The 15,141-nt window shown below is 37.9% G+C and overlaps 1 protein-coding gene across 1 annotated transcript in view; it reads left to right on the top strand.

Moving 5' to 3' along the window:
- PLEKHH2 (pleckstrin homology, MyTH4 and FERM domain containing H2) overlaps positions 1–15,141 on the top strand; it is a 50,331-nt gene that overhangs the window by 19,132 nt on the left and 16,058 nt on the right. Inside the window, exons 6-16 of the mRNA XM_081997907.1 lie at positions 60–242; positions 2,016–3,001; positions 3,885–3,960; positions 4,450–4,544; positions 5,190–5,334; positions 7,933–8,069; positions 9,125–9,235; positions 9,494–9,580; positions 10,091–10,249; positions 10,922–11,002; positions 14,154–14,333. Of these exons, the coding sequence (XP_081854033.1) occupies positions 60–242; positions 2,016–3,001; positions 3,885–3,960; positions 4,450–4,544; positions 5,190–5,334; positions 7,933–8,069; positions 9,125–9,235; positions 9,494–9,580; positions 10,091–10,249; positions 10,922–11,002; positions 14,154–14,333 (2,240 nt within the window). The remainder of the gene's footprint in view (positions 1–59; positions 243–2,015; positions 3,002–3,884; positions 3,961–4,449; positions 4,545–5,189; positions 5,335–7,932; positions 8,070–9,124; positions 9,236–9,493; positions 9,581–10,090; positions 10,250–10,921; positions 11,003–14,153; positions 14,334–15,141) is intronic.

Here is a 15,141-nt window from a genome sequence, read left to right as displayed (position 1 = left end):
CCAGTAGCGTAGTTTTCTGTATCCCATTAACACAAGATTTCTGAATTACTATTCTTCAGAAGCTACGGGCAAGAAATCTGTTACTTCAACACAAAAAGCTGGAGAGTGCCAGCGACTAAGCAGTTTGACATTTGGATGCTTTTCAAATAGAGCAAGAAGTCCTCAACCATCTCCTAAGTTTGAAGAAATAAGCAAGTCTTCATCTAAAGAGTCAGACTACATTGAAGGCGAAAACATGCTAGGTACTTAGTCACCAACTCTGCCATTTTATTCTGACACAGATGGGAAACTAAAATCGACAACTATGTCAGTGTATCCAGACAAGCTGTTTTCAAAGTACATAGCAGTACTCTCTCCCTCCTTAGTGCTAGTCTCTGTTACTAGGAAGAAATCCTGTTGAGCACTACAGTCTCATAATACCACTAATACATTGTTTGGCAGCATGCGGTGGCTGACAGGTGCTTTGGCTGCAAAGGAAGGAATTTGTTGTGGCCCAGGTTTGCTCCACAGTAGAGTAAGGAGTGTAAGGCTGCCAGTTTCCCGGGAGGGCTGTTAACATTTTTATGCCTGTGTAGAGTCTCACCTAAGTCCTGTTTCTGTATATTTTATCTATGCTATCACTGGTGTCCCAGTGCTAGTTGTATGCCCTAACTCAACAAGATCAACTCTAATCTCTCATTAGTATGATGAAGGTCAGAAAAAGCAGAAGAGAGTCTCGGGCATCTTTTCACACTATTGTTTCCTGTCCAAAGGAGAAAGCTCCCTGATCAGTTCATACAATTTCCCCAACAAGCCCTGAAGTCTGGAAATGCCAGCAAATTGGCATGCTGTTATGCTATTATGAGCATAAGCAAGTCCATTGCAGCTTGCTGATTCCCTTAAGTAATGAAAAGCCCAGGAAGTAAGAGTGTTGCTTTGGTCCTTCATTTTGAGTCCTACGGCACCATTCATGACTTCAGCATTTTCCCCACAGTTAATCATGGTACCCAAAATCGTAAGCTGAGGTCTGTAGAAAATCAGAAACTGAAATAGATCTTATTAATATTTTGTGTATTTAGATGACGCCCAGTTCATTATAAAGGTAGGTATGTAAGATTATTTCCATTTTTATAGACGAGGAGATTGAGTAAGAATTTTTTTTCAAGGGAATGGATAAGAAATAGAACCTAGATGGAAACAGATCAATTTCTGTGACTTCATTACTTTAATGTGGACTAAATGAAAATCTTTGTCTTATCCAATCCACTTTAACTTCATACAACTATTTACCATTGACTCTCCCAAGTCACTGTGTTCTTAGGAAAGCCCTAGTTCTTGCATCTGTTTTAACTCAGGGGCAGCACGTAGGCCTCACTGACACAATGCAAGCTATAGCTCTCTCTTGCAAAACCAGGTAAAAGTGAACAGTGTAAGCAAAGCTATTTTTAATACAGTGTCCTTCCCTAAGTATTTTTCATAAGCCTCTCTTGTGTATCTTAAGCATTCACCACTGGGAATACAGTAATAGCTTGCAGAAGAAATTTCTGTATATAAACACAGTAGGAATGCTCAGAATACCTGCGTTGTTAATGTAAATCTTTTCTGACAAGGTTTTACTGAACTTTTCCTTAGACTGAAAAAAGCAGCTAAATTTATATGCCCTCTTAAGCCTTTTTTTTTTGTTGTTGTTGGTTTTGGTTTTAGTTTTTTATTGCTTTGTTTTCATACATATCTGTTTTACTTTAAAATATGGCTCCACTGTGCTCATCTTTACATTTATTGCTGTTTTTAATTTGGCTAGAACTTTGAGTAATGTCTGTTACATTTTTTTGGCAAACATTGTTGCAACTTCAGTGGCATTCAAAAATTTATAATAATTTTCTTAAGTTTTATTACTTAGAATATTCAAAAAACTTAAAGGTGCTTACACATTTGAAATTATTACCTAGTTACTATTTGCAGACGTGATGACAAAATCCTTTAGCAGTCAAGTTTGCTAAAGTAATTTTCTCGTGTTCATTGTATTTCTCCTCTAGAGAAGGATATCCTGGAAACTACCTTTGCTGGTCCTGCACTTGAAAGCAATACAGGTCAGAAGTCATTGCAACAAAGCTCCTCTGGATCAGAGCAGAACAAAAATGTGAGAACGAGCTGTTCATCCAAAGATATAGACAGCGACATGTCAAAGAACTCCTGCACTACCGGGAGTGACTGGAGCTCAGACGAGGATGGAGGAGAAAATAAAGGATTGAAATCCAGGTGTGCATCGACTCTCTCAAGCCACACATCTGAAGAGAACGCAAGGTACAGTAGAATGGGGAGTGAAATGTATTTGACAGCATCTGATGACAGTAGTTCTCTATTTGAAGAAGAGAGTTTTGGTGTTCAGAGGACTCAGCACAAGAAGTTGTACTCCTGGCAGCAAGGGTCCCAAAGAAAAGGCCAGAACAATCCAGGTGGAAAGTGCAACTCAGACTTCACAAGTAAAAAGAAAGACCAAGATAGTTCTTCAGATGAACTCAATAAGAAATTTCAATCTCAGAGGCTAAACTATTCATCCTCATCCAGTGAGGCAAATACCCCAAGTCCAATTTTAACCCCTGCTCTGACACCAAAACACCCAATTCTAGCAACTTCTGCAGGTTCTCCATGCACAATGCCATCAGATTCTCCCTCAAATTTGCCACCTCCAAAGTTATGGACTCCTAATGTGTTTAGTACAAATTCAGCATTAGCAAAGAAACATCTAAGCCAGCCCCAGCTGAGTTCTGACAGAATGTTTGGTAGAAATAGAAATGCCATAAGCATGATACGTCCGTGGAGACCTCAGGAAACAGACATTGATCTGGTGGATGGAGAAGACAGTGGTATTTTAGAGAAAATGGAGATTGGCTGTGATGGAGTGTTTACCTATGACTGCACTGAAGCGCAAAATTCTGAAGCCCAAGAACCTTGTGATACAATAAAAAAAGGTGCTAGCAACAAACCTCCAACCCCTCCATTACATCGATTTCCTTCCTGGGTAAGTGTAATTACTGATATTTTTCCTACTGGTGAAACTAATTCTTTTTCATGCTTCTCTTCTATGATTTTTGTTGCTTCTACCTTTCTCTGTTTGATGACAAGACAGGGAGTTACCTTAATTCAAACTAAGAGGACAAACTCAGAAGCAGCTTTTGTTTGAAGCACACTATTTCTGCTGTTGAAAAACATAGTCACTATTCTTGTATAAAAGACCAATTTCTTTAGCGTCACATCTATATTACATAGATCCTTTTGAATATATCAATCAAGGTAATGCTTGTTACTGCACTTACTTATTTAACACCAACAGAGCCTAAGAGGGCTGGTGTCAATGCCTTTGCTTTAAGCATTGTACCACCTATAATCTAGACAATTAAATTGACAGCTACAGATTATGGAACTTACTGATCACTTTTCCAAGTAAAATTTTAAAACCATCAATCAGGGAATTAAAACAGATATTAATATTTCTTACACAAAAGCCAAAATTAACTGTGTCTAGACTCACTTCCACTTCTTACTGTGGCCTTTTAACACAAAACTGTTGAAAAGTTGCCTCCATAATGGCATTTCTCTGTTCTTAACATACAGTCTTCCATTAAAAAATATTCTCGCCATCACTTCTTTGCCCTCAGATAATAGTATTTTTTAGAAGTAGTTACCTATAAGGGCAATCATTGTGTGAAAAAAGGTTGAAACAGACTGGGTATGGTGGGTATGGCATGTAAAACAAGCATGCATTCTTCACCTGCTACTGATGACACCGCTTTATCACATGGTTGTACTAACACAGAGACTTGGAGGCTATGGGGAGGCTAAACAGAAGAGAAGTAATTGTTGTGCTTTAATTCTCTACCATCAAATCCATTCTGCTTATATAGGAAAGCAGAATTTATGCTGTAGCCAAATCTGGTTTAAGGATGTCTGAAGCTTTCACCATGGAATCTCTTAACAAAAGTAAGTGGTTTAGCTGTTTGTTGTTTCACAAACAAAAATTCTCTTCTTATGGTGATTTGTAAGTAAGGACCAAATTTCCCACGTTCCTCTAAGATACTTTCATGAAGATTTAGTTATTTGCTATTTAAAAACTAGAACATCATTGGTTATCTTTCCAATGTCTTCTATTACCTTGCCTCTTGACTTTGTCCCGAATTTGTACTTTATTCACTCCAGTTTTCTTTGCAATTCACTTCAAAGATTCTATACCAGATACCAAAGTAAGAGACTATATTTTCAATTTAAAAAGGGTTAATGGTCATGACTACAGTTTAGTTATACTCCTTAAAACAACTGTAAATTTCAAAAAGCTATAAATCTCACATCCAAAACAGTTCAGGATTTAGTTTCCTTTTTATAGCAGTTATACAATGCAAAAAATTACATTAGAATTTGGTTAATTGAGGGGTAAATTAGGAAGGTAATTTATACAATATGTTGCTTTTTTAGGTGCTGTTTCACTAACTTCATACTCCATATCCAGATTATATACATCCCTGATATATAAGAACATGACCACTCCTGTCTACACCACTTTGAAAGGGGTAACTGTATTACTGTTCAAAAGAGAATTTTTAATACCATTAGGCTTCACACCCAGGAACTTGCTGTTTCACATTTGATGCGACCATTCCAAATATGTCCTAAGATAATGTTTCTAGAGATCACAGAACGCCAGAAGTAATGGAAATGTTAAATAGCTGGAAAAAAAAATATTGCTGTTATAAAATATTACTAGCCCAGGTCAGTTCTTCTTAGGTTCCATGCTGATTTTTTCCAAAGGCTTGTTAATTATTAAACAGAGCCACATGGTGTTCAATGCCATAATTAAAAGTGTGAGAGTGTGTGTGTGTGTGTGTGTGTAGAAATGTCTTTGTGTCAGTGCCAAAGCTGTTCATAGTCAGATAGCCAGCAGTAACTAATCACAGCATTGTTTGTTTTCTGGCAGCCTTTTGTGATTTGGAAAGACCCATGCCTTGAGCTACCTCAGGTTTCTCTTTTGAAGTGTGGGGGTGGTTGAGGGTACAGAGGGAATTCAGTTTTATGTTGATATCTGTGTGCCAAAATGCACAACCCAAGTAAGAATAGGTTTGAATGTTAAGAAGCCAGCAGAGCTCTGCTACGGTATGAAGGAAATGACTGATACCCTTTATGCAAGGTATCAAAGAATGTTGTGCTTATTTCTGCAGAAAGCAACTCAAATAAGCAACAGCCCATTTATAGATGAGTCGTCAGGATCTGAGGAAGAAGACAGCTCTCGGTCCAGCTCAAGGACTTCTGAGTCTGATTCTCGAAGCAGAAGTGGTCCGGGTAGTCCTCGGGCTATGAAACGAGGTAGGCAAAAACTAAGAACAAGTAACTTCTGGGAAGTTTGGAAAACTAGTCCGTTTACATGATCTTCTTAGAAAAGGATTTCTTCCTTAAACAGCATGGACATCTTAAATCTAGGCTTTTATCTCAGCTATCAAAGCCTACATCTATTATTCAAGCAGTAGAAAGGACCGTGACACATGGCTTTTTATTGCTGTTATTATAGATGTCTTTTTAAGGTATTAATCTAGTATCTGGCTGTTGTCATGCGGGAAAAGTGACTTGCACCTTTAAAGCAAGAAGCTCCATTCTATCTATACTCCATCATGCCAAGGACTTCCTTGACCTTTAACTGTAGGTAGGTAAAAATGGCCCAGAAAAAAGTAATTGCCATCAGAAAAAAAAACCCACATGTATTTAGGTTTATAAAACCAATTAACAGCTTAACATGATCAGAAAGCAGGTGGAAAATTTCCCTCAACAGAGTATTTGGTTGTGTCATCTCATGCAGTGAAGGACTTCTTTCATTTTTACATGGGGAGACAAAGGAGACTAAGATCCAAGATCCTAGTGAGGCCAGGTGTTAAGACTCTTCATTATACGTTGCTTTAGAAATGCAAAATAACATTACTCAGTTGCTCCCGTTAAACATGTTAAAATCCCAGTTAGCTGGAGCTCCACTCAGTCACACTTGAGCAGGTAGATCCAGCCACGGGTCCACTAGGAGTTTTCCAGCGCCAGCCACATGTGGCGTTGAATCCTGTTTGCAGTGATGTGGCCAGCAAGTTGAGGGAGGTAATTCTGCCCTTCTGCTCTGGTGAGACCCCACCAGGAGTCCTGCGTCCAGCTCTGGAGCCCTCAGCACAGGAAAGACATGGACCTGTTGGAGTGGGTCCAGAAGAGGGACACAGAAACGATCAGAGGGATGGAACACCTCTCCTGTGAAGAAAGGCTGAGAGAGGGGGGTTGTTCAGCCTGAAGAAGCAAAGGCTCTGGGGAGACCTTCTTGCAGCCTTCCAGTACTTAAGGGGGCTTGTAAGAAAGATGGGGACAGACTTTTTAGCAGGGCCTGTTGCAACAGTACAAGGGGTAATGGTTTTAAACTAAAAGAGGGTAGATTTAGACCAGATACAAGGAAGAAATTTTTCATGAGGGTGGTGAAACAGTGGCACAAGTTGCCCAGAGAGGTGGTAGATGCCCCATCCCTGGAAATGTTCAAGATCAGGTTGGATGGGGCTCTGAGCAACCTGATCTAGTTGAAGATGTCCCCCTGCTCATTGCAGGGGGATTGGACTAGATGACCTTTAATGGTCCGTTCCTACCCAAATTATTCTATGATTCTGTGATTCTATGCAGTTACAGTTTTGCTACATTAGTGTGAAAAGGACCCATAGTTCCTGCTTCCCAGCAGCACCATCTTGCTGAGCAAAAACCAGTGTTGTGGATGCAGATGCATCTCATGTTACATCCTTGCACAACAGGAAAGGTAAATTAGCTAATTTAATACCTGGTTTCATCTACAAATTGTATTTGTGTCTATAAAATGGAACCATGGCCTTTGTTTGTGCTTTCTTCTCAGAAAATAGTCCTTGGATTGTTTCATGCATGGAAGTCTTTCTTCACCACAAAACACATAGATACATATCTTTGTTGAGATCATATTGTTCAAAAATTTAGACAGTCACAAATTTCACTAGGCACGTAATTAGCTTGCTGCATATTTGTTATTAAAGATCCTACATGAGAACAGAAGAGACTGTGAAAGCCCAGGTGGCTTACCAAAGCAATAAATGAGAAAAGCTTTTTTTTTTTTTTTAAATAAAATCGGCAAATTAGTCTAGAAATTAATGAAACAAAGGAAACAAGGCATATTCATTTCAATCTTGGGAGAGTAATCTTTCAGAGAAGAACACTAATTAGAAAGTAAAACTTTACAAAAGGAAATGTTTGAAAATAATTATTTCTATGATGAGTAAGGGAGGAGTCTGAATTTTTATTACTGATTCACTAGAATTGGAAACAGGGTGCATTTTTTTCAGGATTAAAGCTAATAAACTAAGCTAATAAAATCCTGAAATCTGGAATTCAGATTTTTAGAAAACCTCAGTATAAAAATTCATACGAATTGCAAAGTAAAGACAGTCACCTACAACATCAACATATCTCAGATCTTGAGCATAGCTTCTTAATACACAAGCAGTGGCATGAGAAACCCAGATACTAGAGTGAATGACGGAAAGGGCAAGGGATCTTAATTAAAGATCCTGTATTCATTTTCTAGAGAATGAGTATGATGCATGCACTCTCTCCCTCCTTACAAAAGGTGTGGTAATATTACAGAAGATTATAATATATAGCAGACATTTATTTGTTGTTTCATTCACAAGTGACTTAAACTCTGCTTAATTATGAAGAAAATGGGATTCAGGTAATAGCACTGTGCTAACCATTTGATACGCTGATATTTAAAAAAATGCTCAGTTCCGGATAGATTTATGTTGATACTTGTGTTTGTCTGCAGATTTCACTCAGATATTCTTTTTGTATGGATATTCTGATCTTATTGGTTTCTGATGAAATAAAAAAAAAAAGCAAAGAAACATCCTTCTTCTTTTAACTCAGGGGTGTCTCTGTCTTCTGTGACCTCAGAAGGTGACTATGCTATTCCTCCAGATGCATGTTCAGTAGATACAGACTATTCAGAGCCAGAGCAGAAACTTCCTAAGACCTCCTCCTCATCTAGTGATAATGGAAAAAATGTGAGTACTTAAGTTCTGTGAAGAAGTGTACCTGCGGTGCTACATGTACATTTGTGTTCAAAGACTGCTACCAAATCTCTATAATTCAGTCTTGCTGACTCACAGACTGCCTTATGAGTACAAATAGCAAAATACACCAACAATAAAGTGGAGGATAATTCTGAGCTTTGTAATGTAATGAATGAAAATAGGTAAACAACTCCAGAAGACACTTCAAAGCACTTAAGATTTTCCTTTCTTGGAACCAGATCTGGTATCAGATTCCATGTGAAATACTAAAATCAGCTTATTTTAATATTCAGGGAAAGAGAAAGACATTCCACGGAAGGAGTTGGAGGCATTGGTAGAAATCTGTGTGCAGTAATATGCTTCTGTAGCTTTCTCATGCAGGGAAAACTACTTTAGGCATTAGAGAAATTGTAAGTAGAGTGACATGCAAGGACAGGTCAAAGAGACCAAACCATTACAGGGTACTGGTCTGTTTTTTAATGTCCTGTCTTAGCAGTTAGTGTCTCGACATACAAGTGGATTGACTGCCTGGTGATGAAGAGAATTTATTTTAAGCTTTCTTCACAGAGCAAAACTGTGAACTCTGTTATACGGGTGTACACACTAGAAGTATGTCTGTGCGGAGCTCTGAATTACAGTGCTTTATATGGCTGGTCTGTAGGTTAGGCCCTGAAGTTGGGAAAAAATACGTATTTACATTGTATGCATTTTGTTCCTTGCTTAATATAAATAATTAGAAAGTAAAATCAGGAATCATCATCATATTCTTCATTCTTTTGTATAGTTCTGTGAAAATCACTTACTCTTCTTCATGTACTATAACTGTAAGCAGGGATATTAAGTTATCTCAAATGCATAGCATTTGTCTTAATTGAGGCTTGTAAAAAATTTGTCATTGGACTAAAGTCTCATCAAATACTGTAATTATTACTTAGCATGCTTTTAAGTCATTAAAATATCTCTCTGTGTGTATTTATACATATCTCCGAGGGGTATAGATATATATGTGTACCTAAGTACTTTTTATCTGACTTCTGAATAATCAGGAACCTTTGGAAAAATCTGGATATCTGTTAAAAATGGGTGGTAAAGTAAAGACCTGGAAACGACGGTGGTTTATGCTTAAAGGAGGTGAATTACTATACTACAAATCTCCAGTAAGTACATGTAACTTATCTGCTATTTAATATTAGATTGTTTTTACAATCCTGGGCTGTTAGAAGGAAAATAAATGGATTCCTGGTGTCTGAGCTGTTAAGAGTGTGATTCAGAACTCAGTTCCTCAAGAGGTGTATGAGGTACTCAATGACTGACTAGGAAGTATTTATCAAGATTAATGTTTACATGAGTTCTGTAATTATTTATTGCTATTTGTTGGTAATTTAAAATACTCTTTTTCCATTCTTTCCATACAGAGTGATGTCATTCGAAAACCTCAAGGTCAAATTGAGCTAAATGCATCTAGCCACATTGAAAGGGGCGATGGAAAACAAACAATTCAGGTGCCTGCTTTTCTCATCTGTGTTTCAGCGGGTATTTATTCCCTCTATCCCCAAAACTGACCCCTTGTTCATGTCCGTGTCACACTGGAAAAGTCCAAGCATGCACTTGGAATTAATCAGTGCCTTTTGTTTGAAACCAGTTACAGAAACTGTAGAAAGGCCTACATGTAGTCTTGTTTGTATTGCTACGAAGGTCAGATCGTCACATATGAGATATAAAGAGAGAGTAGTCTTGGGGCCAGCCATTAGGATTGAGAGAAGTTGTTTGTCTGAAAGGAGATAAAGTGAGTTTTCTCAACTCTGCTGTCCTGGAACTTTTCAGATAAAGCCTTAGAAAAGGTCTGTCTGCTCTGCCTGGCCATGGGATGTTTTGTTAATGAAAAGTACGTTGGGGAAAATAAACTCCCCAAAGTTGTGAAACTACATTGGGTAGTATATGTTACAACCCCCACACTGTGGAGTCAAACGTATAATGTTCTTAAAGCTCAAGACTCTTCTGTTGCTACATAGCTGACCACAGAAAAACGAACATACTACCTGACTGCAGATTCTCCCAACATCTTAGAAGAATGGATCAAAGTACTACAGAATGTTCTTAAAATACAGGCTGCCAGCCCACTTTTCATACAGCCTGAAATCAAGCCAACCATGAAAGGATTACTTACAAAGGTAGGAATACTTTTCTTCCCCCAATCTGCTTTATTCCATATTTCGTAAGGATAATATCTAGATGAAAATGGCCCTACAATAAAATAAATGCAAGCAAAACAGACAAGTGTTTGCTTTCCCAGTACTTTACAATGCAAACAATCCAGAAGTACTACTAACTCACCTACCTAGGGCAATATTTTTCTTCTGGTTGTTTGATTTGATTTGAATATTTTTGTCTTTTTAATTCATTAGTTCCTGTGTTGAGATCTCCATTTGAACTTCAATGGTATCCTAGTTCAGCATATGTTTCAGTAGTTAATTGGCCTACCTTATTTCAGTGCAGTGCTCTCTTTTGCAGTGTTACTCACTGGGACAGGTTATTTCAAGATAGTAAGAACATAAAAGGAATTTTTCTCTTTTAATTCTTCCATTTCCTTAGCTTCCACTACTTTAGGCCTGATCCAAAGCCAAATGAAAAACTCACACTGGACTTACTAGGCTTTAGACAAGCATCTGATGCTTTAATTCTTATGCCCTTAATAGAGTTATGCAGTTTTAATTATTTTCTAGTAATGTGAAAAGGAATTTGAACGAAGGCCTTTATTCCCAACACCACCAACGTTCACGAGATGGTGAAATGTAGTCTATAATTCTCTGGCTGTGTTTGTTCCTAATGTTCTGTCATTTCAGGTGAAACATGGATATTCCAAACGAGTTTGGTGTACCCTAGTTGGAAAAATTCTGTATTATTTCCGTAATCAAGAAGACAAGGTAGGTCCCTTACTTGTTTCCTCAGTGAGTGGAAGATAACATACTGATGTTGCCTTTAAACAGGCAGTTACAGCTTTATTAAGATACAATTGGCCGGGATACTATATGCCCATTTTATCTTGATTACCAAACATTTAGACTTCACAGATTGTCAACTTGGAAGGTACCTATCTAATAGAGAGCAATCCAGGGCACGCCCATTGGTCTCCTTCTCCTACGGGACATGATGTATATTCTGCATCTTCTTATCCCTCACCAAAGGAGGACACTGATTTGCTGACAGTTCAGGTCTCCCTTCTGACAGGTGTAAGACTCATCAGAAAAGACCTGGCTGTCATTTACTTCTGGAAGCTGACCCTTCCTAATGTATGTTTGCAGTAGGCAGTGACTGCAAGTTTCAAGAAATTAAATGTATCTATCCCTCAACTGACTTGCAAATCCTGTTCTTTGGTATGCCACTGTACCTCCACAGTGCTGCAAGAAAGGCAAAAAAAAAGGCACCTAACCAGATGCAGAGTTTGCTGCTTTGCAGGTGTGTGTTTGTGGAGGGGATCTGTTGCCATTCCCCATCAGGGTTACAGAAAAGGAGCTCACTGTCTACAACTGATGAGGTGGACAGAAATGGAGATGGAGGATGGCAAAAGAAAGGGATGAGAAAATTACTTCTAAAACCTAGGGAAAATAATGTTTGAGGAAGAAAAGGAAGAAATGGCATCCAATCAGCTTTAAGTTAACCTCCCAACATCCCATATACTGTAGCACACAAGGAGCTAAGGAAGAGCAAGAGCTGGCTCTTCCACATTGGGCCTGACCTTTAGTTCTCTACCCACACTTATGAATATTGTTGGTCCTAATATTTCTAGTCATTTACATACAGAGACAGAACAAAGGACACTTCCTAGTCATACTTACCACCTGTCCTTTTGCTCCCAAGGCATTGTATTTTGTCATCAAGAAACATCTTTTTAATTGGGGTGGGTTAGGAACAAGACTTTGGAAACTTCTACAAGAATTCGTGTTAATACTGCTGAGGCTATGAATATTTGATTCATACCCTTATTACCTAGCTCTACCAAAAAGACTGCTGACACTTGACAAAATGGTAACAGTCCACTAAGCCATTATAACCAACAGTCAAAAAATACAGAAAGTCTTCATTTGTTACTTCTAATCTAACTAACCAAATAATCACACCGGACCCAGTAATTTATAGTCTTTGTAGAAAGTTAGTTATTCCCTTTGTTATCCTTTCCTTTTTTAGCCATTTTTAAACATTCAACTAAACCTTATTTCTAGAACTACATGAATAAGATAGCAATAACCATTCATCAAAAGATTTTATTTTAATTACTCTTTTTAAAAGTGTAATATAGGGCTGGGGAATCAAATGACTAGAGTACTAATCTCTAGCTCTTATCAGAGAGACATTAAAATTAACTTGCATTTTCTCCTATGAAGAAATCTTTATGTTTAAAGTATCTGAATTTACACATTTTACCTTTGAAGATTTTGGCGTGCCCTTTAGAAGCATCTAAGAATTTTGCTGGATTCTTGTGAATATTTCCCCTGCATTTGGAACAAGTTTTTCTGCCCTTTTAAAGCAAAATTGAAACTAATTTGCTAGCTTGTAATAGAATAAGAATTTAGCTTTTGTAAGCAGAATACATATGAAAAGTTTTCCAAAGCTAGTACATTTCTGATGTTCAACAATTTGCTAATTAAAAACATGTTTGCTGTAGCTGAATGTGTCTGTGCGGACAAACAAATTACACAATCTGTAGTGCTTAATACAGTAATGGAGTCCATTTAAGTGGTCTCCTTTCAAAATGGAATTCAAATTAAAAAATCAGCCAACTATGTTTTAGGTAAACTTGGTGAATAAATCAGTCTTGACTATTTGTATGTGAAATGGGATTTCTTGATTCTCAGAATCTTAGCTTGTTCAAAAAGTTGAATGCTTCAGAAGCACCACAGAAAATACAAATCACCCAATGCATCTTTAATCCTTACTAGTGAGAGCACTGGAATAAAGAGTGACCACTATGTGATGTTTTCTTCAAAATGATTATATTATCAACTGCTGACTTTTATCAAATCACTGTTCAAGAAACCCACCCTAGATTAAGTCAAACTTGCCAGCTACTCTCCAGTATCTATTTTTAAACAGTATTATTGAGAAGCCTCATCTGCTTTTCACTGTTGTTGATATTTCAAGACAACTTACTTCAGGCTTACACTTGAATGTGGCACAAATAAGACGCTAGTTACTGTAGTATAGTGCCCAACTATCCTTTTACCAAAGGGAAACAAACATCCCCCTCTTTCTTCTGAATCACTAAGCATTGCTAGACATCACAAACAACACAGAAACAGCAGCTAAGGCTTCTTCACTACACCATTGAATTGCACTCTTTTGAGCATCCCAATGTTGGAATGGCTAGGGAAAGAGCAGTGGTGCTGTGGGAAGGAAGGGAGCTTTGCATGTAACAGCCAGAAAGGACTGTCATCCTCTGTCAGTCCTGTCACCCAGTTGTGAAGATGGCATGCTGTATTTGTATTTGTTGTGGCTTCCTGTTGATAGTGACTATGAAGTAATTACTTCTGTGAAAATTTCCTTTTGAATTGCTTTACATATAAAATATTTCCAATAAATGATCATAACTACATATACAACTTAAGTACAGTAATCTATCAGACTGGAGAATGAAACCAACTGAGGTGGTCTACCACATAAAAATATAACCTTTTGAACTTATAGTATGAACAAAATACATCAACACTACACTGCTCTCCTCTGAAATAAGATTAAAATTAGAAGTTCTAGGCTTGACCCAGGGAATTTTTGCTTGGAACCAGGTTCTGGAAACTCTGAAGAATTACTTCTCTCACCCTAGCAGAGATGTACTGCATTAACTAGATACAGAAGCAGACCTGGAAAAGAATTTTTAAAAATCTCACTTTCAGACTTTGGCACATATCGTTCTCCTTCTGCTGGCTTATCTGACATTCCTTGGCAGGATTGAAAATGAATAAATATAAATGGGCATTGATGGTAGTTCATGTTTTTCTTTCTATTTGTAGAATAAGAAATACAAAATTAGTGTGTACCGAAGCAAATATTTGCTCTCTCACTTCTGATACTTACTTTTAGTTTCCTCTTGGTCAAATCAAGCTTTTTGAGGCAAAGGTTGAAGAAGTCGATAGATCGTGCGATTCTGATGAAGATTATGAGGCTAGCGGTCGCAGTTTATTATCAACACATTACACTGTTGTTATCCATCCCAGAGATCAAGGACCCACTTATCTTCTTATAGGATCCAAACATGAGAAGGTAATTAAAGGACTTTTTTACTGAGTTTCAGTAACACATCTATGAGTATGATGCTGTGGTGTGAATATTTCTTAAAAAGGAGGAGGAGGGGGACATACGAGTCATCTGGCTTGTAGTTTGGTATAACAAGCAAGGAGGAGGTCTTGCTTCATTAACATCGATCAGAATTTGTCTGCGAACCAATGCTATCATAGGTAATCCTTTTAAAAATAGATCAAAATAAGCACGCTTGCCTACATAAGCAGATGGTGCAGAATATCAAATATGCTGTAATTGGAGAATTTTGCTACATTACGCTAACTAGTAGACAGACCTGTAGCCGACCTTCCTGAGAGGTTTGGATACCGTTACCCATTTTCCCTGATAACACTAACAGTAAGGAAGATCACCCTACTGAAGTGAAGGAGAAATGAGAGGTACGGTTAAAACTATTATTATTGCTTCATTTTTCTCACGTAATCTTGTAGACTTCCTTTTGCTTTCTGGCCTTATCCCCAGGTTAGCAGGATCTGGCTGTGATATAAAGGCACCTACCTTAGCTTTCTGAAGAGGAAAGGAAGAACGCCATAATTCCTCATAAGAGGAAAAAATTGGCCATAATTTCTGAGGGTAAAAGGCTTCTGAAGAGAGTTCTGTGTGGTCTTTCTTGTTTAATATTTGTAACAGAGAGACCGTGAATACAGATGTATTCAAACAAAGGCAAACTCCTTTGGACTTCAACAGGAGCCATGGCAGTGTGTGAAGTTGAGAGCAAAAGGTTAACAAAGCAGCTCCTTCCAACACAGAATGAGTGAGCTGCTGTGTGTTT

This window comes from Phaethon aethereus (genome assembly GCF_964289735.1).
Source record: "Phaethon aethereus genome assembly, chromosome: 3".
Lineage (NCBI taxonomy): Eukaryota > Metazoa > Chordata > Aves > Phaethontiformes > Phaethontidae > Phaethon > Phaethon aethereus.
This window is presented reverse-complemented; position numbering and strand designations above follow the sequence as displayed.